The 27,671-nt window shown below is 43.3% G+C and overlaps 1 protein-coding gene across 1 annotated transcript in view; it reads right to left on the bottom strand.

The window, feature by feature from the left end:
* Positions 1-6,873: 6,873 nt before the first annotated feature.
* Positions 6,874-27,671, bottom strand: part of LOC139279846 (transcription factor GATA-4-like) — a 31,192-nt gene continuing 10,394 nt past the window's right edge. Inside the window, exons 2-6 of the mRNA XM_070899105.1 lie at positions 23,883-24,049; positions 19,653-19,778; positions 16,754-16,841; positions 10,246-10,370; positions 6,874-7,528 (exon numbers count right to left, since the gene is read on the bottom strand). Of these exons, the coding sequence (XP_070755206.1) occupies positions 7,391-7,528; positions 10,246-10,370; positions 16,754-16,841; positions 19,653-19,778; positions 23,883-24,049 (644 nt within the window). The 3' untranslated portion in view covers positions 6,874-7,390. The remainder of the gene's footprint in view (positions 7,529-10,245; positions 10,371-16,753; positions 16,842-19,652; positions 19,779-23,882; positions 24,050-27,671) is intronic.

The following is a 27,671-nucleotide window of genomic DNA, read 5'->3' as shown; positions in this document are numbered from 1 at the left end:
CGTGTGTATATATATATATATATATATATATATATCAGGGCTTTATTATACTAGTGCTTGCTTTGGCAAAAGGTGATATCTCTATATAGATGCACTTTGGAGTTTATTGTTGCTGTTAGATCATGTAATGAATATCAATCATTTTTTCAGATAAACAGTAAATCTCCTGTGATGTTGCTCATAGTAATCCAGATGATACGCAGTTTTATAAGGACAGGAGAGTCACGCCATTTAATGCACCATGGATGAGTCAAGTGGAGCAATGTCTTTTTAAGCCCACAAAGTCTAGTTGCTGTTAAATAAATCAGGCAATTTAATTGTTTCATCAAAGAAATTTGCAGATTGGGCTGTACTTGTTAATTTCATGCTGCTCGGAAGCAGACAACACCTTCAGATTGATTTACGCTTGTAACAAAGTGTGACACTGATATATAATTATTAATATCTTCTATAGATTGCTTAAATGAACTAAATGCATTCTGATGAAATGCCAGCGGAGAACAGGCATGGAATAACAGTTTACGTAACAGTCTACAAAATCCTTATGCAGAGGCACAAGAAACACAATGCAAATCCTAAAATCAACACTCTAAGTATACTGTGACTTATTACAGTGCTGCAACAGCCAATCACGGGGTTCTTAATGATCCCACAGTGACCTAATCTCTAAAGAGGGAAATCCTGTGTTCTGTTCCTGCTGCTCAGATACCTACAGTGTCCTGACATGATTGTATCAGCACTGCTATGGGTTCAATCACCAGAGCAAATATAGTAACTGAGATAGTGGGAACCAGTGGTGGCTCCATTTACACAGAACAAAGTCTGGCAATCACATTCCATTAGTAATCACAGTGTCTCTTGAATCCTCATAATGTGTTCTTACAGCGTGGGAAGTTGTCCCCGAAACCTTATGAGCAGAACATGTAAAACCTAACTGTATTCACCGGGTGGACTTTACGGGTGAAAAATTGATTATATCCTGGTTTGAGGCAGTAACACCGCCTGGTCACTGACTTTAGCGCCAGGCGATGTTTATCGCCTCCAACCGGGTTATTGATTTTTAGCGCCCTAAGAGGGGAGTGGAGCACTAAGGGAAGAGATCCACACTTCTCATAGGGCACAAAAGTTCAATTGCGAGGCGCTAGCGCGGGAGCGCTGATGAAGTTGTGGCACTAGGAAACCGGCATCCTAGCACCTAAAGGGAAGGTCAGCTGGACCACCTGAAGAGTACAAATAAATGCAAGAGAAGTCATTTGAACACTATTAAACATCGGACAAACTTAAACAAATGTAAATTAATTGAATGAAAATATCACCTTATAACCACCCATCTGCTGATCCGTTTCATTATCGCCCTGGGAGGTTTGGGAAAGCCTGCTTTCCCTGTCCCAATTAGCGCCAAGCGCTAAGACAGGTGAACCCATTGAAGTTCCCAACTGTGGTGCTAACGGAGCATTGCACATACATTGACATCACCAAGTGGGTGGCGCTAACTGTTAGCGCCGTTGGTAAAGCTCCACTAAAGTTCTCGGGAGACTCTGACAGCGCAGTGCTCTGGTGGTAAGTGCTTAGCGTCTTGTTAATGGGTGGCGCTGTTCCAATGAATTTTTTGCCCAAAGTGGCAACAGAAGACATCAGAGCTAGTATCCTTTTGTCCGAATTACTTTACATGTGAAAATAAAACTTACATTATCTGATGGTTGGTGGTTTTAATCAACCTTGTTTAAACATGCTTCATTAATTTAGACAGGGTAATCTCATGCAAGAATAAAATCACTTTTTACATTGCATGGTTCATAAATGCTCCTTTCTCAACATAATGTTTGCTTCTTAAAGAGACCTGAAGCTTGACTTCAAAAAAAGATTGAATTATCCTCATCCTTTCTTACCAATTCTCTCCCCTTATGTCCTGAAGGTGTTGACTGTTGCTGGTTCGATAGGCATCAAACCTCCTCCAATGCCTTCCCCAAATGGTCATCCTCCATATGTGAGCCCTAACGACTAGTGTCAGCAGGTGATTCAGCTGTATGGAATCTCACCCAATGGCCACACTTCCAGCGAGGGTCACCTGACTGAGATGAGGTGCTGGCTGATTTTTCCCTTCTGCGCCCAGAAGCTTTCTGACCAACTGTAGCTTCCCAACTCTGATTCTGTTTGGAAAGGAAGAATATAGAGGCTACGGCGAAGGGATTGGGAAATGGTATTGGAATAGATAGCTTCAGTTGAAGAGTGGGCACTGACGCAGACCTGATAGTTCTGTGCAGTAATTCTATAATTCCGCTGCTTCCCCAGCTGAGATTAGAAGTCACGTCTCGAACGTTTGTTTTGTCTGCTTTGTGCTGCAGCAAGCAGTGCCATTACCCATTAAGGCCTTCAGGGGAGCTTTAAAGTATATTCCAATCTGTTATCTGTTGAGTGATAATTAACAAACCTGTATTCCGCATATTTCATCGACCTGGAGTTTGCGGTCTGCGGTGAACGAACGGCACTAGCTATTCTTTACACTTACACTTGCCCACAGACTTTCTCTGCACATTTGCACAGTGACTAGCAGTTATTAGAGAGCCGACACAGCACGGCACCCTCTACAGGGGATTTGAGATCTGTGTGAACAGGGTAAGCAACTGCGTGTCTCTTCAACCAATCATATTGAAGAATCTTTCCTAAGACACGCAGGACAGAATCTTACCAGCCCTGCGAGTGCAGGCTTGGAGGTGAGCCTGCTGTCAAAATGGCTGAGATTGACAGTGGAGCGGGATCCCACTCTGAACCCGTCTCCTCATCAGTTTCCAAAGTTCCTGGCTGTGGTTCATAGACCTGACACCAAGCAGCAGGTCAGCCAATTAATGTCATTAAGAGATAGCTTAAAGGTATTTAAAATAATTTTACCAGGTACTTACCATTTTTCCAAATTTTCAGGAGTTTCGCGTCGTTCAGGCTTCACGCCAGGTAAGTGTTTCCGGTTCTCAGTGATTCTCCATTGCTTTGGCTAGTTGACAGCTGGCGAAGTGGTATAAAAGCTACCATTTCACTATCCAATCTCAGAGGCTGAAGCCTTCAGGATTTGGAAGAAATTTTTGAGCTGTATGCAGTTTGGAAGTGTCTGCAGTGAACTCTCTATTCACTGGCACCTCCTTGGAGCAACCTCTCTCACCAGTGACTGATAGCTTCTGTTATCTCAACTTCAGCTACCATCTATTCCAGCAGCATCAGTGCCTTTGAGAAAATCACACCTTGGTCCTCAGAATCCCATAATCTGCCCCAACACCAACGTCATTAAACACACCAGCATCACCAACAACAATACCAAACTTCTCTGCAATCACCTGATGCCCTGTGTCCTGTGAAGCATCAGCACCCGACCACATTGCTGCCCGGGACACCAGGGATGGCCTCACCATGGCCACATTTACTTCACCTAAAGCTGTACATCTTGGCTGAAACATGATGCACCAGGTTGGTACCATCCCACACCAGCACCATAAAGCATCCCTACAATGCCCAAGGGATTCCTTTCACACTCATCACCATTGTGGGGGGTATCCTTATGTCTCACCATTCACTACAACTTACTAAGCCACTTTGAAAGGTTCACACAAATCTGTCCAAGAACGCAAAGTGTTGAAAATAAAGATTTCAATACTTGACAACACATTAGCAGAAACTCTACATGAACATTGCCTAAAAAGACCCAAGTGCCTATCCTTGTGTGTTGTTAGTTGGTATGATTGGACAAGGATGAGGGTGAATGTGAGGTGTGGCTAGTGAGATGGGGATGTGTAAATGTAGATAGATAGAGAGAGAGAGGGATGGGTGGAGGTGCAAGGTAAGTTGGAGTGAGTAAGGATGTGCAGGAGTAGGGTAGGGAAACGTGATGGGGATGTGATGAGTGGCACAGCAAGATGAGGTTGAGTGTGGCTTTCCAGTAACGTTTCGTGATCTACTGAGATCATTGACAGGTTTGCGCCACTGCAGCCAGCTCTTCCTGAGACATCCCTGCTTGTGCCCTCCTGTGCAATATGCAACCAGCTGCGTTGGTGTCCTGGGGTGGTCTCTTCCGCCCATTGAAAGGGAAAAGAACCTCCCAGCGTGCTGTGACTCCCTCCATAAGCATCTCAAGGGAGTCATAGGAGAATCTGGATGCAGCCGTGCACCTTTGTGCAATGCTTATCAGTGTTTGCAGCACCTCAATGCTACAGAACTCTGACAGAACAACTGTCAAAATCAATGTGGCCAAGGTCCCTTTAAGGAAACCGGCTGATGACGCATCATTAAATGAGATAATCAGACCCGCTTCCTTCAATTGGCCAGCAAATGCGCGGGGCGGGCTTAACAAATCAAAATCAATGTAGCCACGGTCCCTTTAAGCAAATCGGCTGATGACGTATCAAATGAGGTCATCAGACCCGCTTCCTTCAAATGGCCGCCGGCAACCCACCACGGACCCGCCACGGTCGACGAGATCACGGCCGCAGAGTCTAAATCAGGAAATGTAAATTAGAAAATTTAATTCAATGCAAAATCATGTGCAGAAAGCAAAATAAAGAGAGGGAAAGAAAGATGGGACTAAGAGAGAGAGATAAAAGAGACAGAAAGAAAAAGTAAAAGAAAAAGTTTGATTTTCATTTTAAATTTCTTTTAAATCTCCAATTATAATTAAAATCTGAAGGAATGAGATTCCACACTTGTAAAAGTACATTTTCAGTGCCAGAGAGGTTGTTTGGCCCTAATTACGACTTGCCACACCAGTAAAAATTCACTTACACTTGAATAGACAAGCCCTAATTTTTTTTGCCATGTTTAGTGGGTAAATTCTGCAAATTCACACCTCCATGTATGTGAATGCCAAGTCTCTCAGCGAGATGCTGTTGGAGTATTCATGAAAAATTCAATGTGTCAAATCACCTGTATGGATCGAGGTCAGTAACAGAGGTATTTCATTCAACAAAAAAGCATAAACTATGCTGTCAGCATTTTTTCTTATTAATGCAAAATCAAACTACTTTGGAAGAAATATTTTATTTGAGTCAGATCACTTTCATGTGAAGAGTGACCTTAGATTGACTTCGGCGCACACCATCTGTGCTGTTATATGCTTCAATAATAATCTGGCTTATTCAATAATAAATAGGCATACTTGGGGGTCATAGCAGGTTTCAGGAATGGATGGAAAGAAAGTAGATATTTCGCTGGAGTTTAAAGTGGTTGCTAGGAATCTGGAGACATCTCTGACTCACACAGCAGTAACAGAGTTGTCAGCACCCTGGGTCAGTGCCATTGTACATGGAGCTCACAGACCACCAGTCTCCAATAAGGACATAGTTCTGTCAATGAAGCTGTACTATAAATATACAGATGGTTTGTGATGCCATATTTAATTCCATCTCAATTTAAGACTGAAGGTAGAGAGCCTCTTGTCCTCTCATCTTCCCTGGGAGAGTCCATTATTGTGTGCACCTTTCACTCCACATGCTCAGTTTAGTCACCATACTACCACTCTTTACTTTGCTACTCTTGACAAATTATAATAGTCCTCCTGGGAGAACCAGACATGAACCATTGTGTGCATGGTATCTCTAAAGTGTCTCAATGCTCTCTTTCAGTTTTCAGATCTGTGGTGCTTTCAATAACTGAATATTTATGGTGTCATTATTTAAGAATGCTGATACGCATTTTGACTGTTTTGCTTTTTTGCAATGTTTTATTTTGTAACTGAGGGCACATAATGTCTTCATCCCTCCAGTTTACTAATTTTTATTTAGTTTAACAATTGCTTTAACATGTCTCAGACCAGCTGGTAACATGACTCAAACCCAGCTCATACCACCTGACTTCAGACCAACGTGAAGAGATAGAGATATGCAGCCTGTAGATGGTTGACAATGTGTGGCTGTAATCTTTAGTTCAACACTACCCACAGGCAGGCTGTTCGGGTGGGTCAGGCTATGTGGGTGGGTCAGGCTGTGTGGATGGGTCAGGGTGGGGGTAGGTCAGGCTGGGTCAGGGTGTGGGAGAGTGAGGGTGGGTCAGGCTGGGTCAGGGTGTGGGTGGATCAGGGTGTGGGGGGGTCACGGTGCGGGTGAGAAGAGCCATCTATTGCCAGTATAATCAGCCTGATATTGTGCAATAAGTGATCAGAAATTGTGTTTTTATTAAATTATATGCAGAATAATAAATGTCTGGAAGTGACTACATGCCAGTGAAGCTTTCCTTCCCAAAAATAAAATGTCAAAAAAGAGTAAGGGGCTGAAATTGCCCACCGTCCGAAACAAGTCGCCCCTACCGTTTTTTATGTTCTGGCCGCCCCAATGCATGGAGCGGCCAAACCAGAGAAATTCAGCACTTCTGGGGTTTTTTTTGGAGCGGGTCGGAAGTGGCGGTCACTAGCGGGGTAGGGGCGGGGCGGGGTGACCGAAGCTGCAAGACGTCATTGCGCTGACCCGTCACAACGTCGCACCCCTTCAGTTAAAGGTTAAGGTCGCTGCGAACTCTGCAGCCAATTTAGTGGCAAACACGGCCACCAGGGAGCGTTTCGGCCGGGCCAGCAGCCTTATAGAAAGGAGCAATTTTGGCCCCTAAGTATTTTTACCTCACAACCTTTTACCTAACTGAACTTTGACCCCAGCCCACATTCACATGCGTACACAAACACACATGCAAACAAACTATTAAGAAAGCCCAGCCACAATGGTATCATTACATGCTCCAGTATTCTTTCTTAAGTAAATATTGCAAGAGCTATAGGCAGCAGAACAGAAAGATTTGCACCATAAGAGATTGTTCAATGAGTGACAGTCCATACCCAACCTTAATCAACTGTGACTGATCCAATAGACATACTGCAGGCATGACACTAATAGCTGAGACACAATCTGAATTTATTATGTTGCTTTTTATTATTAGCCTGAACCATCCATATAGAACTAGAACTAGTTACACTAAGGAAAAATAATTTCTCTATGAAACGCTATTGTATTTTTGCCGGAGGCAAGGTCTGTTCAAACTGTTCCATAGCTGCAACTGTCCAGCGAGTATACTCCAAAATATCCATTTTCAAGTGGAAAGTTAGAGACATACAGCAAGTGGTGGTCCAAAAAAAGGCACTTAATTACTAACAATGTTGGATCAGAATTGCACCAAGGTCACCTACATAGAATTTAGGTGGTGTTAAGCCTTGGCAGTAAGACATCATTTTTGCAACACTCACTCTTTTAAATTATAACACGATATGATCCAGCATTCCAATTGATTTCTCTTCCTGGCATTCTTTTATCTTCTTTTCATAATTTCCAGTTTTCATTCAGATAAAATGAATCAGAGTTGCAAACTCCATTCTTGGTATCAGTGAAAACGTAGCTTTGGCAGGATTGTGATGGAGGTCTCTTGGGTGTCAGACCAGTTCCATGCTGCCCCAGGGATAAGGTCTGCCTCCCTTGGAATCTCTACTTGTGGCTGCTTCACCGGAGTTTGTCAGTTTCAGTGCTGGAATGCTGAAGCGAAGGCTGTTGCCACCTGCCACTGAAGTGTCCTAGAAGCAAAGGATATGAGAGCTGTTGAAGTGGAGCATGAATAGGACTGGGCAAGTCTATGTTACGTTAGAATTGTAATACAAGTATCTCACACTACAGTAATAACATCTTGACCCAAAGCAACTTGGCAATAAACCTGAATCCGGACAACTTCAGAACTATTTTGCCAAGAAACATTCTGGGTTTTACTTACATGGATCCAGGGTACCTATGAAATGGAGAAATTCAGTCAATTATCATGACTTAGTTTTAACTGCCAAAGATGGGTGGGTTGGGGACGAGTGAGAAGATAAAAGTGTTTAAATTCTGAATCCCGACCCCAACCCGTCTGATTATGGTTTTCATGGAGGCAGGTCAGGACGCGGATGACCAACCTGCTCTCAGGACGCGGGTCGGCCACTAAAATATTTTAAGGAGGCTACGTGCCTCCATTTTTATTTTTAACTCATTGAGGCCAGTAGGTAAAAGGTGGTGAGGAGAGCCGGACCAATGAGGTGAGTACCTTTATTGCACTGCTTGTGGGCCACGAGAAACTGGAAGGTTTCCCCCAGTACCAACAAGCTTATCCCCACATGATTGGACTCCTGTGATCGGCTGACACTCAGCCCCGTGATGTCCGAATCATACCCGTGATGTCTGAACCCCCCACGATGTCTGAATCCATCCCCCCGTGATGTCCGAATAACCCCCCCGTGATGCCAGATTCATCCCCCATTACTGCAATGTGCAAATCACCCATGCGATGTCCGATTTACTCTCCAACCCCGCAATGTCCGAATTGCACCTTCCTTCCGCGATGTCAGATTTACCCATCCATTCCATGACGGATTTCCAGCCTGGCAGACAGCCGGCCAATCAATCTGACTGGCTGCTGTGTAGGAAACCTTATTCAAACAATTTTAAAGAATCCCTGCCATTAAATACAGCAGGGTGTGCGGGAACCCATACGTTCGGGTTTCACTGCTGAGTATTCTCCCACACCCCGCTCTCTTCCCAGCTCCGAGTAAATATTAGGGGCAGTCATTCTAATTATTCATTGAACAATTCAATTTTAACCAAAATGTAATGTTATAGCAATGATTACATAGTTAGAATCCGCTGTTCTCTCCAAAGTGAAATTTTGCAGTGAATTAAATATATTGAATGTACTGAAAATTGGATATTTGAACATTCTCAGTCACAGAAAGAGTCATTGGCGACTTTGGCCAAAGTAGTCTGGGTGGCGTGGGCAGGGCAGGCCAGGAGCAGCACTGAAGAAGTTCAAACAGGGAACTGTGAGCAAGCTGGGCACATTGTTGGTTGCCGATGACATATTTTTCCAATGGAGTAAAAGCGATAAAATGATTTAAATGTTGGTTAAAGATTTATTTTTTTTAAATATTTTGAAGAAAAGCCTGCCCAAGATGCTACAGGAATTTGCAGGGATCAGATTTTTGATGGAAATTTTTAATTAAAAACACACCTTTAAAATTAGGGCTGCAATAAAAAGAAGACTTTCTGCATCAACAATAAGAGGCTAGACTCCAAAATGGCTTGACGATGGGCATAAAGCAGTAGAAGTGGCTTAAGATGAATTATTAACATTCAGTCAGGCAGCAGAAAATGTACTCTGTGTGTTCTAATGCTAGCTAGGGACCTAATCACCATAGTTTATAATAATACACCAAATAGTTAGGATCAAAGTGATTACAAATATGGTAAACCTTCATTCATTATATCCTGTTGAAGGGTTGTTCTCTTCTTTGTGAATAAATGTCAATAGCTCATTGAGAAACCAAATCCCTTGCTTAGTGCACTGAACTCTGTATTTTTGATTGTAGTGAAAATCTAGTTTTTATCGTTGTATTTCGTCACATCTGGGGTGGCCATTATTTCCTTTGTCAACAATATATCCTGTGAATTATGATATTGTTTCTGACTGTGCTCACCAGCACCACTCAAAAATCTTTCCAGAGAATTTTGCACTGATCAGTAATTTATTCTTAGAGCCAAGAAATGTAGTGGTAGAATTTCCATTCTTTCGTGTGACAGAATTCTGGCAGAGGAGTGGGGGAGGAACCCGAAAGGTGAGGTGGAACCTAGCTCCGCCCCAGTTTCTGCCGCTTCAGGGCTTCACTGGGTAGGGGGAGGAAGCGTGGGGGTGACGGAAGAGACATGGCGGTTGACATGTCTTCGGCTGGCCAGCCTCCACATCCCAACAGCTGCCTGGGACATTTCTGAGGGCGTTCCCCAGCTACTCTGAGAATCCCACCAGAAACACTTCTGTTAGGCCCTGGGCTACATATACCTGCTGAGAGTAAGCGTAGGTGCTGTTCTGGGCCAAAGGTAGACCCCACTACGCAGATATCAAACAAAAATTGTTCCCAGAGGAGGGAAGGATCTAGAACGATTTGTTGACTGAGGTCTTTAGTCTGATCCAGCTGTGGGCCCCCATTTAGAAGCAGCAGATTTCACCTCTTCTACTGAGTGGGCCATTACAGACATAGATGCCTTCTCGCAACATGGTGATGATCTGTATCTGGGATTTGGGACAGAGTCATGGTGGAACCAAAGCAACGGGTGGAAGTTGTGATCCACTGCCAGAATTTCTATCCCTTAATCACTAGCTTCCTTTCAACCAAAAAACATCAACTGAGTCACCTTTCTCAGAATACATTGAATAAAGGATAAGGAATAGCCCAACAGGTTCTCCCCTGCCCCCGTTCATTGACCCTACCTGGGTGCTGACCCTCTGGACTCTGCATGCAGATGAGTAAAGGCCCGGCTCAGTCTTTGGTGTGATAAGTTCTAATGCACCAGTAGGGGTGCTATTGGGAGTGGATGGCAAACTTGAAAACGGTGCTAAACAACAAAAAGAGAAAATAGGAATATTTGATTTGTGTATTCATCACAGCAGCCCTAAGAAAGAGTGAAAATAAATACATTGCATCAGTACATTCTACAATATTAAATGCTTCTTACAATATGGCTTTTGATAAGATATGACTGCGATAAAAGAAACAGTGTTGTGAGTGGTAATTAAAGGTATACCAAGTGATCATTGTTGTATATCTGTAAAGCATGCACTCCCATGTTCCGCCACCAGGGAGCTCATCCCCTGAAGTCCCAAGGGATCCCAGCAACCCTTGGGAGCACTGTATATAAGCCGGCCTCCAAGGCCTGTTCCTTACTCTGGTGTGTCTTATTAAAGACTGAGGTCACTGTTACTTTAAGCACCCTGTGTGCAGCCTCATCTGTGTTAGGAACACAATAACTGGCGATGAGAATACGAATCCAATGCAAAGATGCAGCGAACTGTGGGCATCCTGGAGAAGTTCTCGGAGGGTGAGGACTGGGAAGCCTATGTCGAATGGCGAGACCAGTACTTTGTAGCCAACGAGCTGGACAGAGAAGGAAGAGCAGTCCTCCTCAAAGTCTGCAGGGCACCGACCTACAGCCTCATGAAGAATCTTCTGGCTCCGGTGAAACCCACAGATAAGTCATATGAGCAGCTGTGTACACTGGTCCGGGAGCATCTTAACCCAAAGGAGAGCGTGCTAATGGCAAGGTATCAGTTCTACACATGCCAGATCTGAAGGTCAGGAAGTGGCGAGCTAAGGCGACTTGCAGGACAATGTGAGTTTGATGGCTACCGAGAGCAAATGCTCAGAAAATTTTTTGTACTGGGCATTGGCCACAAGACCATCCTATGAAAACTTTTGACTGGAGAGACACCGACCCTCAGTAAGGCCATTGCAATAGCACAGGCATTTATGTCTACCAGTGATAATACCAAACAAATCTCTCAGCACACAAGTGCTTGTAATGTTCATAAATTAACTGGAACTGTGTTTGTGAGCAGAAATGTACAGGGCAGAACCCACGAGTCTGCAACTGCCAGCAGGCCTCAGGTGACCCAGATGACTCAGAGTCCCCAACAAAGGATGAATGCAAGGCAATTCACACTTTGTTGGCGTTGTGGAGGCTTTCATTCAGCCTATTCATGCCGCTTCAAAGGGTATGTTTGCAAGAGCTGTGGAACAATGGGGCACCTCCAACGAGCTTGCAAACGAGCAGCAAGATCTGCAAAACCAGCTAATCACCACGTGGCAGAGGAAGATCGGTCCATGGTGGATCAAAGCAATTTCGAGCCTCAGAGAGGAGGCAGATGCTGAAGTACACAGGGTGCACACATTTTCGACAAAATGTCCATCTATACTGCTAAACATAAAATTGAATGGCTTACCCGTAGCCATGGAACTGGACACTGGCGCTAGCCAATCCATCATGAGTAAAAAGATGTTTGAGAGACTGTGGTGCAACAAGGCACTCAGACCAGCCCTGAGCCCCGTCCACACGAAACTGAGAACGAACACCAAAGAGCTTATCACTGTCCTGGGCAACGCCATGGTCAAGGTCACCTACGAGGGCATGATGCATGAACTGCCACTCTGGATTGTCCCGGGTGATGGCCCCCCACTGCTTGGAAGGAACTGGCTGGGCAAAATCCGCTGGAACTGGGATGACCTCCGAGTGCTATCACATGTCGATGAGGCCTCATGTACCCAGGTTCTTAACAAATTCCTTTCCTTTTTGAGCCAGGCATTGGAAACTTTTCCGGGTCCCAGAGGCACGACCCATTCCCCACAAAATGCAAGCGGTACCTCACATGATGAGGGAGAGAGTGGAAATCGAGCTGGACAGGCAGCAACGCGAGGGCATCATCTTCCCAGTGGAATTCAATGAGTGGGCCAGCCCGATTGTTCCAGTACTCAAAAGTGATGGCACGGTCAGGATTTGAGGCGATTATAAAGTAACTATTAATCGTTTCTCGCTCCAGGACCAATACCTGCTACCTAAGGCAGATGACCTATTTGCATCGCTGGCAGGAGGCAAGACGTTCACCAAGCTCGACCTGACTTCGGCCTACATGATGCAGGAGCTGGAGAAGTCTTCGAAGGGCCTCACCTGCATCAGCACGCACAAGGCACTATTTATCTACAACAGATGCCCGTTTGGAATTCGGTCGGCTGCAGCGATCTTCCAGCGAAACATGGAGAGCCTACTCAAGTCGGTACCACACACAGTGGTCTTTCAGGACGACATATTGGTCACGGGTCGGGACACCGCCGAGCACCTACAAAACCTGGAGGAGGTCCTCCAGCGACTGGATCGCATAGGGCTGCGGCTGAAGAGGTCGAAATGCGTCTTCATGGCAACAGAAGTGGAGTTTTGGGGAGAAAGATCACGGCGGACGGCATTCGGCCCACAGACGCCAAGACAGAGGCTATCAGGAATGTGCCCAGATCACAGAACGTCATGGAGCTGCGGTCGTTCCTGGAACTCCTCAACTATTTTGGTAACTTCCTACCGATATTGAGCACACTTTTATAGCCCCTACATATGATATTGCGCAAAGGTGAGAACTGGGTATGGGGGAAAAAAACAAGTAATTGCTTTTGAGAAAGCCAGAAATATTTTATGCTCCATCAAGCATGTATTGTATAACCTGTGTAAAAGACTTGTGCTAGCATGTGACGCGTCGTCTTACGGAGTCGAGTGTGTATTGCAACAAGCTAACATTGTGGGGAAGTTGCAACCTGTTGCCTATGCTTCCAGGAGCTTGTCTAAGGCTGAGAGGGCCTACAGCATGATTGAGAAAGAGGCATTAGCGTGTGTGTTCGGGGTAAAGAAAATGCATCAGTACCTGTTTGGCCTCAAATTTGAGCTGGAAACCAATCACAAGCCCCTCACATCCCTGTTCGCTGAAAACAAAGGGATAAATACTAATGCCTCAGCCCGCATACAAAGGTGGGCACTCACGCCATCAGCATATAAATATACCATCCGCCACAGGCCAGGCATCGAGAACTGTGCAGATGCTCTCAGTCGGCTACGATTGCCCACCACGGGGGTGGAAATGGCACAGCCCACAGACTTGTTGATGGTCATGGAAGCATTTGAAAATGGTAAGTCACCTGTCATGGCCTGCCAGATTAGGACTTGGACCAGCCAAGATCCTCTGCTGTCCCTAGGAAAAAACTGTTTACTGCATGGGAGCTGGGCCAGCATCCCCGTTGAAATGCAAGAGCCAATCAAGCCGTTCCACCGGCGAAATGACGAGCTGTCCATTCAGGCAGACTGCCTGTTATGGAGTAACCATGTAGTGCTACCAAAAAAGGGCAGGGAGACGTTCATCTCGGATCTCTACAGCACACACCCGGCTATAGTAATGATGAAAGTGATAGCCAGATCCCACGTGTGGTGGCCCGGTATCGGCTCTGACTTAGAGTCCTGTATACGGCAATGCAGCGTATGTGCTTAGTTGAGCAACGCGCCACTAAGTTTGTGGTCCTGGCCCTCCAGACCATGGTCGAGGATCCATGTCGACTATGTGGGCCCGTTTCTCGGTAAAATGTTCCTGGTGGTGGTGGATGCTTTTTCAAAATGGATTGAATGTGAAATAATGTCGGGAAGCACCGTCACCACCACCATTGAAAGCCTGAGGGCCATGTTTGCCACCCACGGCCTGCCTGACATACTGGTCAGTGACACCGGCCCATGTTTCACCAGTACCAAATGTAAAGAATTCATGACCCGCAATGGGATCAAACATGTCACCTCGGCCCAGTTTAAACCAGCCTCCAATGGGCAGGCAGAGCGGGCAGTACAAACCATCAAACAGAGCCTTAAACGAGTCACAGAAGGCTCACTCCAAACCCGCCTGTCCCGAGTGCTGCTCAGCTACCGCACGAGATCCCACTTGCTCACAGGGGTGCCCCCGGCTGAGCTACTCATGAAAAGGACACTTAAAACCAGACTCTCGCTGGTTCACCCCAACCTGCATGATCAGGTAGAGAGCAGGCGGCAGCAACAAAATGTAAACGATGGTCGCGCCACTGTGTCACGGGAAATTGATCTGAATGACCCTCTGTATGTGCTAAACTATGGACATGGTCCCAAGTGGATCGCGGGCACGGTGATAGCTAAAGAAGGGTATAGGGTGTTTGTAGTCAAACGAGACAATGGATACATTTGCAGAAAGCACCTGGACCAAACGCGGCTGCGGTTCACAGACTGTCCTGAACAACCCACAGCAGACACCACCTTTTTTGAGCCCACAACACACACCCAAAGGATCAACGACCCAACCCCGGACCAGAAAATTGAACCCATTACGCCCAACAGCCCAGCAAGGCCAGGCTCACCTCGCAGCCCTACAGGGCCAACAACACGCCAGCCCAGCGAGGGCACAGCCAACACACCAGAATGGACATTTGTACCGAGGCGGTCCACAAGGGAAAGAAAGTCTACCGACCGCCTCAGCTTGTAAATAGTTTTCACTTTGACTTTGGCGGGGAGTTATGTTGTGTATCTATAAAGCATGCACTCCCATGTTTCACCACCAGGGAGTTCATCCCCTGAAGCCTCAAGGGATCCCAGCATCCCTTGAGAGCACTGTATATAAGCCGGCCTCCAAGGCCTGTTCCTCACTCTGGAGTGTCTTATTAAAGACTGAGGTCACTGTTACTTTAAGCTCCCTGTGTGCAGCCTCATCTGTGTTAGGAACACAATAATCATTATGGTACCATATATTGTGATACTTTCTGAAATGACTGCCTAATATTTGGAGATGGGGCTTATTCAGCATATTATCAAACCACTGGGTGAGATGCTGAATACTCAATTAACCAGCATTAAATTGGATATCAGTTTTCAACCAATTAGTTGTCCAATAAAATAAAGGGCCAAACAAAACAGAAAATACTATAAATACACAGCAGGTCAGTCAGCATTTGCAAAGCGAAAAGACATGTTCGCGTTTTGGGTGCAAGACCTTTCGTCAGAATTGAAAACGAAAGTCCAGTTGTCCATTTATTTCCAGAATCTTGTTCCACAAGGTTAGTCTATATGAGTGAAGCTTATACATATATACCTGAGCTCAGTCTGTGCATGGTGGATAGAGCAAATATCTATTTCCAACAGTGTGTGCGTGTGTGTGTGTGTGTGTGTAGGGTGAATAGATAACAAAATAAGTACAAAGCTGCTTTGACACTGTTCCATAACACATGAAGGGGAAACTAGATCCTAAAGCATTGCTTTCTCATAATGTGTGAGAAAGGTCATTTACATCATAGAAATCTGAACAAATTAGCTTTAATAAAATGATTTGTGGGTTATTGAGGAGATTATTAAAGTCCTTATCCATTACGTTTGCATTCTTTATGACTTGCACTGACATAAACTAAAAATGTTGATCAAAATGTATTGTAGTAAGTAAACACACAATGAACATTTAAGAGCTTGGTCACCTTACCAGCTGTTTCTTAGACTTCCTATCTTTGAGATTAGAGGTGTGATTATCACAACCAGCCTTTACTGCGTACAGTGTATTACACAAGAAACATTAATTTTACTCATGCCTTCATATATCTCAGGAGAGAAAATTAGTAGAAGTAATATGGCAACATACATAAAATTGTCAAGTAGGTTAAAGAGTCGAGTTTTCAGTTTCTGAAGAAGCCAAAGACGATACACCCTGTTGGATGCTGTGGTACACCAGAGATTACTAGAATAAGGCAACATTCTATACCCAGTGGGTTGGTTCATTTCTCACATGCATAAGAATAAAAGAAGAATCTAAAATAGCCCATTGAAGCTCATCACGCCTGTACCTAATTATCCATTATAGCATCCAACTGCTTTTGAATACCCCTATTTTTATCCCTATTACCCTGCCTGGTAGATTATTTCAAATATGAACTTTTCTTTCCTAACATAGACATATAAGAACTCACTGTAAATTTAAATTAAAACTACTGTTTTCAACACCTTCAAGATTCAGAGAATGTATATGGTGCTTTAGAAACATATCCCGGTGACAGCCACACATCTGTCAGTGTCCTCTGACATAATTTACATGATCTGTGCCAACACCTGCTATTTCCCTTTAAGTATTTCTTCATTAATTGTAAACTTTGTATCGTTTGCAATGGGATGCGAGTTATGAAGGACTCTCTCACATTTGTCTTAAAAGCCTGCAGTGATGGGCTGCAGCTGGAAATGCCTATATGGAACAAGTATTTGAGAACGATTTGCAAGAAAAGACTGTCTCGTTGGTGACCAGCTTCCTGCATTATTTCACTAATGGGACTACCTGATCTTTTCTATGACTCAAGAATGTCTCGCCAGAAAAGTGAAAGGTTGCATGATAAAAGTCATCAGTGCTGGAGACTGTTGCTCACCTGCCGGCTGTGTTTCTTTGTTCATGTTCTTTGGTTTGCGTTTCCTGGTCTGAATTCCCTCCTTTTTCATTGCTAAAGGTCGCGGTATCTGCCAAGTGAAGTGAGAGCTGAATAAGTAAAACTACGAGAGGAGATTTACGAGGATGTTGCCTGGACTGGAAAACTTTAGCTATGAGAAAAGATTGGATAGGCTGGGGTTGTTTTCCTTGGAACAGAGGAGGCTGAGGGGAGATTTAATTGAGGTGTATAAAATTATGAGGGATAGGAAGGACCTATTTCCCTTTAGCAGCAGAGTCAATAACCATGGGTCATAGATTTAAAATAGTTGGTAGAAGTATTAGAGGAGAGATAAGGAAAAAAAATTTCACCCTGAGGGTGGTGGGGGTCTGGAACTCACTGCCCAAAAGGGTGGTAGAGGCAGAAACCCTCATCATATTTTAAAAATACTTAAAGTGCCATAACCTACAGGGCTACAGACCTTGTACAGGAAGATGGGATTAGGCTGGGTAGCTCTTTTAACCGGCAGGACACGAAGGGCTGAATGGCCTCCTATGTCATAATTTTTCTACAATACTAAACGAAGGAATTTATAAATACAGTAATGAACAGAAGCTGATCAGAAATAAAAAGCTCATATCTTCAATGTATCATTACCGTTGAAAAATCACACTGAGTTAGTCTGGACGTCGCTTGCACTAAAATATCACTTGAAACCTGCATCAGGCTGATGTGAACTGAATGTGACCTCACAGTGTAACTTTATTCATGCGTCAGGTGGTACCAAGTAACTAATACTCTCTATTAATTTAGGAACAACATAATGGAATTTAAATCAGGCGGTTGCCAAATCTCTTTGCCTCACAGCCACCTTTAAACTGGGGTGTCAGGACATGAGAGAACGCATTCCAAACTAGAATGGGAGTAAACATCTCTTCAAGAAATGTAACTGCAGTCGCCTTTGTTGTTTCAACATATTGTCATAGGGCCTTAGTACCTGTCCTTTACATGTGGCCTCAGTAGAAAGTAAAGGATCTACATTTCTTTCCTTTGGGCTGTATTCAGATCAAAATTATCTTTTTAGCATAGAACCACAGAAGGAGGCCATTTGGCCCATCATGCCTGTGCCGGCTCTTTGAACGAGCTATCCAATGTAATCCCATACCCCAACTTTTTCCCCATAATCCTGCAAATTAGACCTCTTCAAGTACATGTCCAATTGTCTTTTGAAAGTTCTGATTCCACCACTGAGGTAGTGTGTTCCAGATCTTAAGCCGTTGTTACATAATTCCTGGAAAATTCAAGGGAATTAAATGGAAACAAAGTGAATTTGCCTTCCACCACCCTGATAAGGGAGGGAATAATTGTTTATAATTATTTCAAAAGCAAGTAACTTAGATCTATAAAATACTGATATCTGAAACATTCATAGTCGATATATTTTGAGAAATGTTTTTGATGAAGCGTTCAAAAAGAAAGACTTGCATTTCTACAGCACCCTTCACAACCTCAAGATGGCCCAAAGCACTTTACAGCCAGTGGAATACTTTTTGAAGTGTAGTCACTGTTGTAATGTATGAAATGTGGCAGCCAATCTGCACACAGCAAGCTCCCTCAAACAGCAATGTGAGAATGGCCAGATAATCTGTTTTTATTGATGATGATTGAGGGATAAATATTGGCCAGGACACTGGGGATAACTTCTCTGCTCTTCTATGAAATAGTGCCATGAGATCTTCTACATCCACCTGAGAGAGAGCAGACTGTTTAATGTCTCATCAGAAAGATTCCATGTCCAACAATGCAACTCTGTATGGCTCTGGAGTGTCAGCCTAGATTTTTATGCTCAATTTCCTGGAGTGGGACTTGAACCCACAACCTTCTGACTCAGAGGCGAGAGTGCTACCCACTGAGTCCCTTGAAGGGGGATTTTCAGTTGGTGATATATATAATCCTGCCAATATCCACATACCTGACCTTAGAGCTGATATATATTTAGTAAATAAATTTGTTTGAGTTTTCATTATTTGTTTCCATATGAACATAAAGAAAGACTTACATTTATATAGTCCTTTCATGACCACCGGATATCCCAAAGCGCTTTACAGCTAAGTACTTTTTTTGAAGGATAATCATTGTTGTAATGTAGGAAACGTGGCACCCAATTTGTGCGCAGCATGTTCCCTCAAACAGCAATGTAATAATGGCCAGTTAATCTGTTTTTGTGATGTTGATAGAGGGATAAATATTGGACAGGACATTGGGGCTAACTCCCACTCCAGGAACTTGAGCACAAAAATCTAGGCTGACACTCCAGAGCCATACTGAGGGAGTGCTGCACTGTCAGTGGTTCCGTCTTTCAGATGAGACGTTAAACAGTCTGCTCCCTCAGGTGGATGTAGAAGATCCCACGGCACTGGGATCTTTTGCACTCACCTGAGAGAGCAGATGAAGCCTCGGTTTAACGTTTCATATGAAAGACAGTATCTCCAAGAGTGCAGCACTCCCTTAGTGCAGCACTGGAGTGTCAGCCTGGATTTGCGTGCTCAAGTCTCTGGAGTGGGAATTGAGCCCACAACCTTTTGACTCATGAAACAAAGAGCAGTAAAAGAAAGTGATTAAATAAAAATGGAAGTTCCACATGTTTGGACATTTGCAGGTGAGGAAAGTGAAGAATAGTAAACACACCATAAAGGCCGAAAGCAACATTCTACTCAATCTTCAGCTTCCTAGCTTCAAGACCAGCTTTCTGTAGATAAAGAGCATTTGCTGAACCAACCTCTGACCAGTAGCATTGTCTCATCTTTGTGAGTATTAATTAAATGTGGTGGATTTACACAGATCTGTATTCTGTTGTGTGGCACACTTCTGAACAGTGCTGTGGCTTTTTGTGTCTACTTACCCCATGGAGCTTCATGTACAGTCCACAGGCATTGCAGACAGGTTCTCCCTCAGCATTACGCCGCCACAGGGTGGTCGTAGTGGTGTGACAGTTTGAGCAGGAGAGTCCTTCTCTCCGAGATGCAGACTGACAGAGAAAAGACAGTGTTACTGTCCACAAACAACAGAGACTTTGTATTAAAACTCAATTACAGCACAATCTCTGCAGAGCTTCCAGAAGGTAGGAATGTTTGTTATCGAAGAGAAATTTCAACCTCCAGGTTGAAAAGCTTGGAATTTACTGCTGTGCAAGGCCTTCTAGGAATCGTGCTTTATTAAGAAACAGCTTTGCCATTGGCCCCTTGGTTAACTGTAACCTTTAGCACCGCAGATTACCTTGGCTCAAGAATCATTTAAATTGTTCCCTAACATATTGACAGAACAATGACAGATTAGACCTTTGGTCTCATCCTTAAATCATTTAACCTATCTGTCAGTCAAGACAATATACTTTAATATTGACTATTGCTTAATAAGTAAAGGCTATTAAGAGTAGCTGTTAGACTTTAATAATGCGTGATGGCCTTTGTGAGGCATGTGCTTTTTACTGGCTGCTGAAACCAAGGGTGTGTACTGCAGGCCAAGGGAGCAGCTATGTTGTCCCAAGGTGGGTTAGCATAACAATAATACTAATGGGTTACTGCATATAGTCGATACTTTACCATCACTGCTTAGTATAACTGGCCTGCGTGTGGATTCAGAAGCAGACACCTAGTGAGTGTAACTCTTTATGCCAAGTGATTCTTTTAATCACTTAACTTAAAAAGTAAAGATGGAAAAGAATACAAATATATTATATATGGTGAGGGAGTTTTTATTCTAGAGGAAAGGGAAACCAGACAGTCTGTGTTCACAGCAATGGTGTCCAATTGAACTTGTAAACCCAGTGTTTAAGTCTGAAACAAACTTGGAACTATTTCTCTTTAGCATTTGATTATTTTCTTTTCAAATATCACAGGTTTATTTAGGAGAGAATCTGCTATTTATGTTATTTATATTTTTTTTATTATCCCCTCCTTTTAGGTTGCCCCTCCCCCTCATATGCATAATTCCCCAACAGGTCGAATATCTTTCGGGAAAAATGCAGCTTCCAAATCTCATTTATTGAAAGAATGGCTTCCGTTTACTTTTGCTCCAATTTGCTCTTATCATCCCTTCTCTCCTCACGTTGGTGAATCATGTTGGGCTATGGTCATTTCCACCCACAACGAACTTAGTGCTACAGAACTCAATAAGGGAGGGAGGAATTCTGTGGAGGAAGCATTTTTTTTGCTTCAATAGAACGGGTCCACATTTTGCCCTCCAATACTGGAAGTGGCGGGATGGGATTAGGACAGGGTATTCGATTATGGTTTGTGCTTTCGTTGCTGATAATCATAACGTTAATAAATAAAATGCTTTCACCCGTCAGGCGCACGGGTAACGTGGACTTCTGTTAGAAACCCCGAATCTTGACTAGTCTACATTTTTATTCACATGTCAGGACTGCACAGTCAAAAAGCGGATTGGCATGTGTAAAGCTGGACAGGTGGCAACCCTTTCTTGAACCTGGATTGGCAATGAATCAATAATTGACCGAATATCTTGATTTCCATTCAGTGGGCGTGGCCAGGGGCCAGCACTGCGCACATATTTGATCTGCGGCCGGTGAGAAAGTAACAGTAAAGCAAACACTGGAAATGTTGTTTTAATCTACAGCTTATTAGCTGAGTAACGGACATGTGTATATTGTACCTGGTACCATATTAATATGTTGACATCATGCTGAACACACATTTAGCCAGGAATGGTACAAGCGAGCCCCGGCTTGTTCAGATTACATTTCACAGCCAATATATTATAGTGGCAGCTAACCAGCTGATAAAGCAAAGGCTAAAAATCCCATTTCAACGTGTGGATGAAACCCCTGCTGCCTTTACCGTGAAAGTGATTAATGGATAAACTGATGATCTTAAACATTCGCACTCACTTGTTTAAAATAAGTCCTTCGACGAATCCGAATATCAGATAAATCATTTTAATAAGTGAAATAATGTTAATTTACGAAAAAATAAATGGTTGGCACGGCCCTGTTGTATATCTGTGCTGAAAGTCATTACGAGGTGTGTTTCTGAGCTTTAAACATCGAGAAGTTAGTTTCGCGCCAGCATTATAGTGAAGCATCCTCTTGATTAGCTTTGCTTTTAATGTCCCTTCATTTGCAGCATACATTCTTACAGGCCCATTTTAGTCAGGAGACAGCTTCAACCCCGATAAAGAAGATCCCGTGGGAAGAGTTATTTTGTCACGAGTTTTCAATAATGAGCTTTAGCAGTCTATATATTTATATGTGCGAAATATATATATATATAGATAGCTTAAGCGGCAATAACGCCATCTCACAAATTAAAACCCTTATAATAGATACAAGACGCTCAATAAACCAGTAGCGCCCCTGCAAATGTAGCCCCATAAAATCCCGCTGTGAATAATGTAATCTGGTATCATGCACTCAGACCACAATGAACTCGGACAGCTCTCACACCACGTGGATTGTTTAACCCCTTTAAAAAAAACATTTATATAAAATAATTTATTTACGCGGGAGTTCAAAGCTTTAACACAAGCCCATGGTACAAATAATGTTGATAAACTTGTCATCTGAACTGTATTAGCCGTCTGACGCCTTCCTGTATATTAATTAATTCCTTTATGCTGCTCTTCCAGTCAAATGACAATTTATATTTGCTGATATCACAATAATTGTAAAGAGCATTCGTTTTTTTTTCCAACTAAGCAGTAACCTAACATAAGCCATTATGTAAATACTGTCCCCCATTCTTTATTTGGGACACATTAGAATATCACTGCACATCAAACATTAAACGGCGGCCTGGTTCAAAGAGTGCTAAATCCACACAATCTGTACGACTGCTTTCCGCTTGGGTTTGAAAGTTGCAAGCAATGGGCCATAGCTGAATTTAAGGCGCTGATATTGTTCAATATCGACTGGTCCTGACTGTATACACTAAAATATTCTTTCAGTTTAACAGTTTACTGTATAAATTAGAGAGTGGAAACTGTCTCAAGGCAATATTATGGGAACAAACTTATTTGAGCTGATTAAATGTTATGAATGTTAGTATTTTGTTGGAATAAAATTTGGTGGAGTGAAAGTAGTTTGATAGATTTTTGATAGGTGAGGGGTAAGGAACCAAGGCGGGTAGATGGAGTTAGGATACAGATCAGCCATGATCTAATTGAACGGCGGCACAGGCTCGAGGGGCTGGATGGCCTGCCTGTTCCTAACTCATGAAGAGATATCATGATTTCAAACTGAACTGGAAATGACGGAGTTTTCCTTTTTTTAAAAGAATGATCCGATAAATTCATAAAGTTGAGTCTCAGCCAATCACAATGCACCCAACTAACATTATCTACAGAAAATAATAAAATTAGGAAATGAGACCAATCAGAGACAGCGATAATTTATCTCCATTTTGATTGGTTACTCGAACAATTATTACAATACACTGTCCAAAGCAACATATTAGAGGAAGGAACCAGCACAATTCTCAAACAAAACTATGATCACTGAAGGGATGAATTTCTCTTTTATACCAAATAAAAAATGATTGTTTCTGTCACGACCTGCAAACAAAATGACAATCTCAAATACTGCACTTTTCAAAGCACCATTCTGTGATCTTTAAGGAGTTAATAATGGAAAATTATCTTTGAAAGATGAATTTTAAAAGTTTAAAAACCAGTGATAACAGACCTAACTGCAGTCAAAATATTAAAGGTCGTAAACAAAAATAAAAGCAATTCAAAGTCATTAAGACGTGTTAAAATACACATTCTGAAGTATTTTTCTCTACTTCAAACACTATTAAACAATCTAATTGTGTACTAGTTTGAAAACATCAAATATCTTAAATCTTTCTTGAGGGTTCCACCTTTTTCAAACAAATCCTTCAGTGTAGCAAGGATAACATGGGAATAACATGTCTATTCATCAAAAGACAACTCCTCTTGCGGAATGAGCATCTTAATCGAGCGTGTGGGAGCCATTTATTGATTGATAGACACTGCTCTGAGATTATTGCTTGTTTGGAATTATTTCAAACTTACAGAATGCTGTGGTTGCCACAGCAGCGCATTAACTAAAAACTGCAATCAAGCTATGCTGAACGGTTCTCCTATATCTTACCAGCCGTTTGAGAGGTTTGATAAGGGGTCGATTAATTCCATTAATTCTGTTATAGAGTCCACAGGCATTGCACAGATAGTGGCCAGTTCCATCTCTCCTCCACAGTGGGGTGGACATAGCTCCACAATTCACGCACTCTCGGCCTTCAAGGACATCGTCAAGTAGTTCTAGACAGAAAGAAGATTCCAAAGTAACTGCTAAACATGTACACACAATAAATATAAATAAACGATATATGGCCAGGCTATCAGTACAATCTAGTGTAGTACAAGTTAAGGACGATAAAGGTTTTGAGTCTTGAAATTCTTCTGTCTACAAACATTAAGGGTACAGCTATATTGCCAACTTTGCATTGCTGTGAACTGGCTAGTGATACAAAACTGACAGTATAGGCTGATTTTCCGATCAGTAAGAAAGAGAGCTGCCGTGAACACTGGCCAAAAAATTCAACCTTCAACCCCTGAATGAATGTAAAATTGGGGGCTACCTGCCACCCACGATTTCCGTGCCAGCGCTCCTTGCAAGCACCTTTCCTAACGGGTAGCACCGGCCCTTTCAACCCCAGCAAGCCATTGGAAACTGACTCTGAAGTACAGCAGGGTGAAACCCCCTGGGCGAGTCATCGCAACATTGCATGCTTTAACACTGTGAGAAGCACAACTCCAGAGTGGGGTCAAGCTGAGCTCAGAAGATCGGGTGGGCTTTCTGGGCATTTTATTATCGCAAGCGGGACTCATTCCAATAACTTCAGAAAATGGGAACTCCCACTGTTGCTCCAATTCCGTTTTTAATTTAACGCGGGAAAGTGCAACTCTGCGCATATGTGTAAGTCCGCATGTACAGCGCTAACATTAAATAATGCAATCTTGAGGATTCTGCAGTCTTCTAAAGGACTCCGATAGGCCATAACTTGAATATAAGTAATTAAATTATTTGCCTGGATTAAGCAACCACCTATTTATACAGCCAACATTATTGTTTTTTTATTTTGGGAAGATAAAGGTTTATGAATTGTCTCCTAGACTTATCAAGCAATAAGCAAAATTGAAGGCAATGTACTTAAGTCTTGAAGATATAGGCTGCCTTTAACACATCTATACAAAGATTTCCATGCTCGGAATCTGGAATATTAGTTCGGGATCTGGAACATTGAAACATCTATGAACTCATCCCTTTTGGGCGTGGACGCAAGTCATCCTCGCTTCGAGGGACTGCCTCTGATGATGATCCTGGACGGAAACTGAGGAAACTTACACAGCAAATATTGAGTGTAAGGCCTTTCTGTTCGAGAGTTGCACTTTAGAATATATTCACACTCTGTACATTTAGCTTGGTGTGAAACCCTAACCATCTCGCACCGATGTAAATTTGAAGGTGGGTCGGGTGTTGCTGAACTATGCCCCAAGTCAAGCGGAGTGAGACTCCTCCAAGGAATCTTACCCTGTTTAGTTTCAGGCCCTAAGCTCATTTGCACGGTAGCTGCGGTCAGCGCGGAGCCAAGCCCCCTCACAAGGACACTGTAGTTGCAGTGTGTTGTGCCTTTGACTATATTCTGGTCGCACCTCAACGGAGAACCGGCCGTTAAAATCCCAGCAATACATCTAGACCTGACTCTGGAGTTTTCACTACAACCTGAAATTTCATAACGGTCGACTAGCAGTGTGTCAATGCACTTTAGTGTGTATTGAGCGAGGCAAGACTTTTAAATTCCACTTGGCTTAAATTCACATTCAGGTTAGCTCCGTTATCAGCACAACGTTGGGTAGAAAGACGAGGTGATATCAGCTGCGAAGAAGAGAAAATTGGTTTGGGATCGACTGCAGCATTCATAGAGATCAAGGAGATGTCAACTTTTGCCATTCAACTATTCACTCAACCACTGATCGGTGTAATGATATAGGAAAACGCAGTGAAGAAATGGTACAATATAGTTTTTTTTCTATTCATGATCATCAAGGTGTTGAAACATAAGAAACATAAGAATTAGGAACAGGAGTAGGCCATCTAGCCCCTTGAGCATGCTCCACCATTCAATAAGATCATGGTTGATCTGGCCGTGGACTCAGCTCCACTTACCCGCCCGCTCCCCGTAACCCTTAATTCCCTTATTGGTTAAAAATCTATCTATCTGTGATTTGAATACATTCAATGAGCTAGCCTCAACTGCTTCCTTGGGCAGAGAATTCCACAGATTCACCACCCTCTGGGAGAAGAAATTCCTTCTCAACTCGGTTTTAAATTGGCTCCCTCGTATTTTGAGGCTTTGCCCCCTAGTTCTAGTCTCCCCGACCAGTGGAAACAACCTCTCCGCCTCTATCTTGTCTATCCCTTTCATTATTTTAAATGTTTCTATAAGATCACCCCTCATCCTTCTGAACTCTAACGTGTAAAGACCCAGTCTGCTCAATCTATCATCATAAGGTAACCCCCTCATCTCCGGGATGTCTAAACTTATGAGGGGCCGAGATAGGGTGGATAGGAACGACCTATTTTCCTCAGCAGAGAGGTCAACAACCAGTGGTCATAGATTTAAAGTAATTGGTAGGTTTAGAGGGGATTTGAGGGGAATGTTTTCACCCAGAGGGAGGTGGGCGTCTGGGGCTCACTGCCTGAAAGGATGGTAGAGGCAGAAACCTCATCACATTTAAAAAGCACTTGAAGTGCGTAACCCACAAGGCTACGAACCAAGAGCTGGAAAGTGGGATTAGGCTGGATAGCTCTTTGTCGGCCGGCACGGACACGATGGGCCAAATGGCCTCTTTCCGTGTTGTAAATGTCTATAATTCTAAGGCAATAGACGACGTGACTGGAACCGGAACACTTGTTTTGGGTACTCAGTGGCAGCATCCATAACGCCCAGCTCAGGTATGGAACAGACTGATCAAAGTAATAACTCCAATCTGTCCCAACAATGAGCCCGAACCTCTTCACAGAATAGCAGTTTCTGACGCGCCAGTTTGGTTTGAACTTGCTCTCCCCGGTGCCTCTCTGAATGTGGGCAGCCTTGTGCCATGGGCCAGCATCCACTTTAAACTGGGTTAAGACTGTCCGGAATGAATTTCATGTCGGAATCTTACAGCCGACGGGAACAGTAAACGCAGATTTACGCCCTGGTGCCAGAGACAGAAAGGGAGTTTATTTTTAAATTACCGTGCCACCCAGTCCCTCAAACTAAACAGATTGTCGGCGTAAAATAGCCTCCGCCCTACCACATCTCTTATAATAATTAGTCCGCAAGAAAATGACCAATGAGATTCATTCAATTGTGTATATATTGTAATTCATTCAAACCGCATTCGGGATCAATGGGAATGTGTGCTGAAATGAATTTGTTCACTGAACAGTCAGTATATCTTTCAAATGCAATGGAAGGAGGAAGGGTTGACATCTCTATACCTCTAGTATCTTCACAACCATTGTGGATTTGATTCACTACAAGGCAAGTTTGGCAGTGCTCACTGAGGCATTTAAGTATAAATCTGATGGGCGGTCTAAGTGGACAAGTGTTAGCGTGCGCTCATTCCAATATCACGTTGCGCGAGAATTGTCTCCTTTCACTGAACTCTGTCGTCCGCATTATCAAGCCGCTGCTCCCATAATTCACTCATACAACACAAAGTTCCTTATTTTAATCGGTGTCTAGATCCGGAGGCAGATCAGGACTCGGTGCCAATAGTAACGTGCCTGTTGTGTGCTTATTGTGTGGGTGCCCTGACATTGTCACTGGCCACTGGGTGAGAGTGGGTCGCACATGTAGAGTAGCCGTGCAAACAAACCAATTCTACCCAT

Source organism: Pristiophorus japonicus, chromosome 14 (assembly GCF_044704955.1).
Source record: "Pristiophorus japonicus isolate sPriJap1 chromosome 14, sPriJap1.hap1, whole genome shotgun sequence".
Lineage (NCBI taxonomy): Eukaryota > Metazoa > Chordata > Chondrichthyes > Pristiophoridae > Pristiophorus > Pristiophorus japonicus.
Note: the sequence above shows the minus strand (reverse complement) of the source record. Positions and strands in the feature narration are given on the sequence as shown.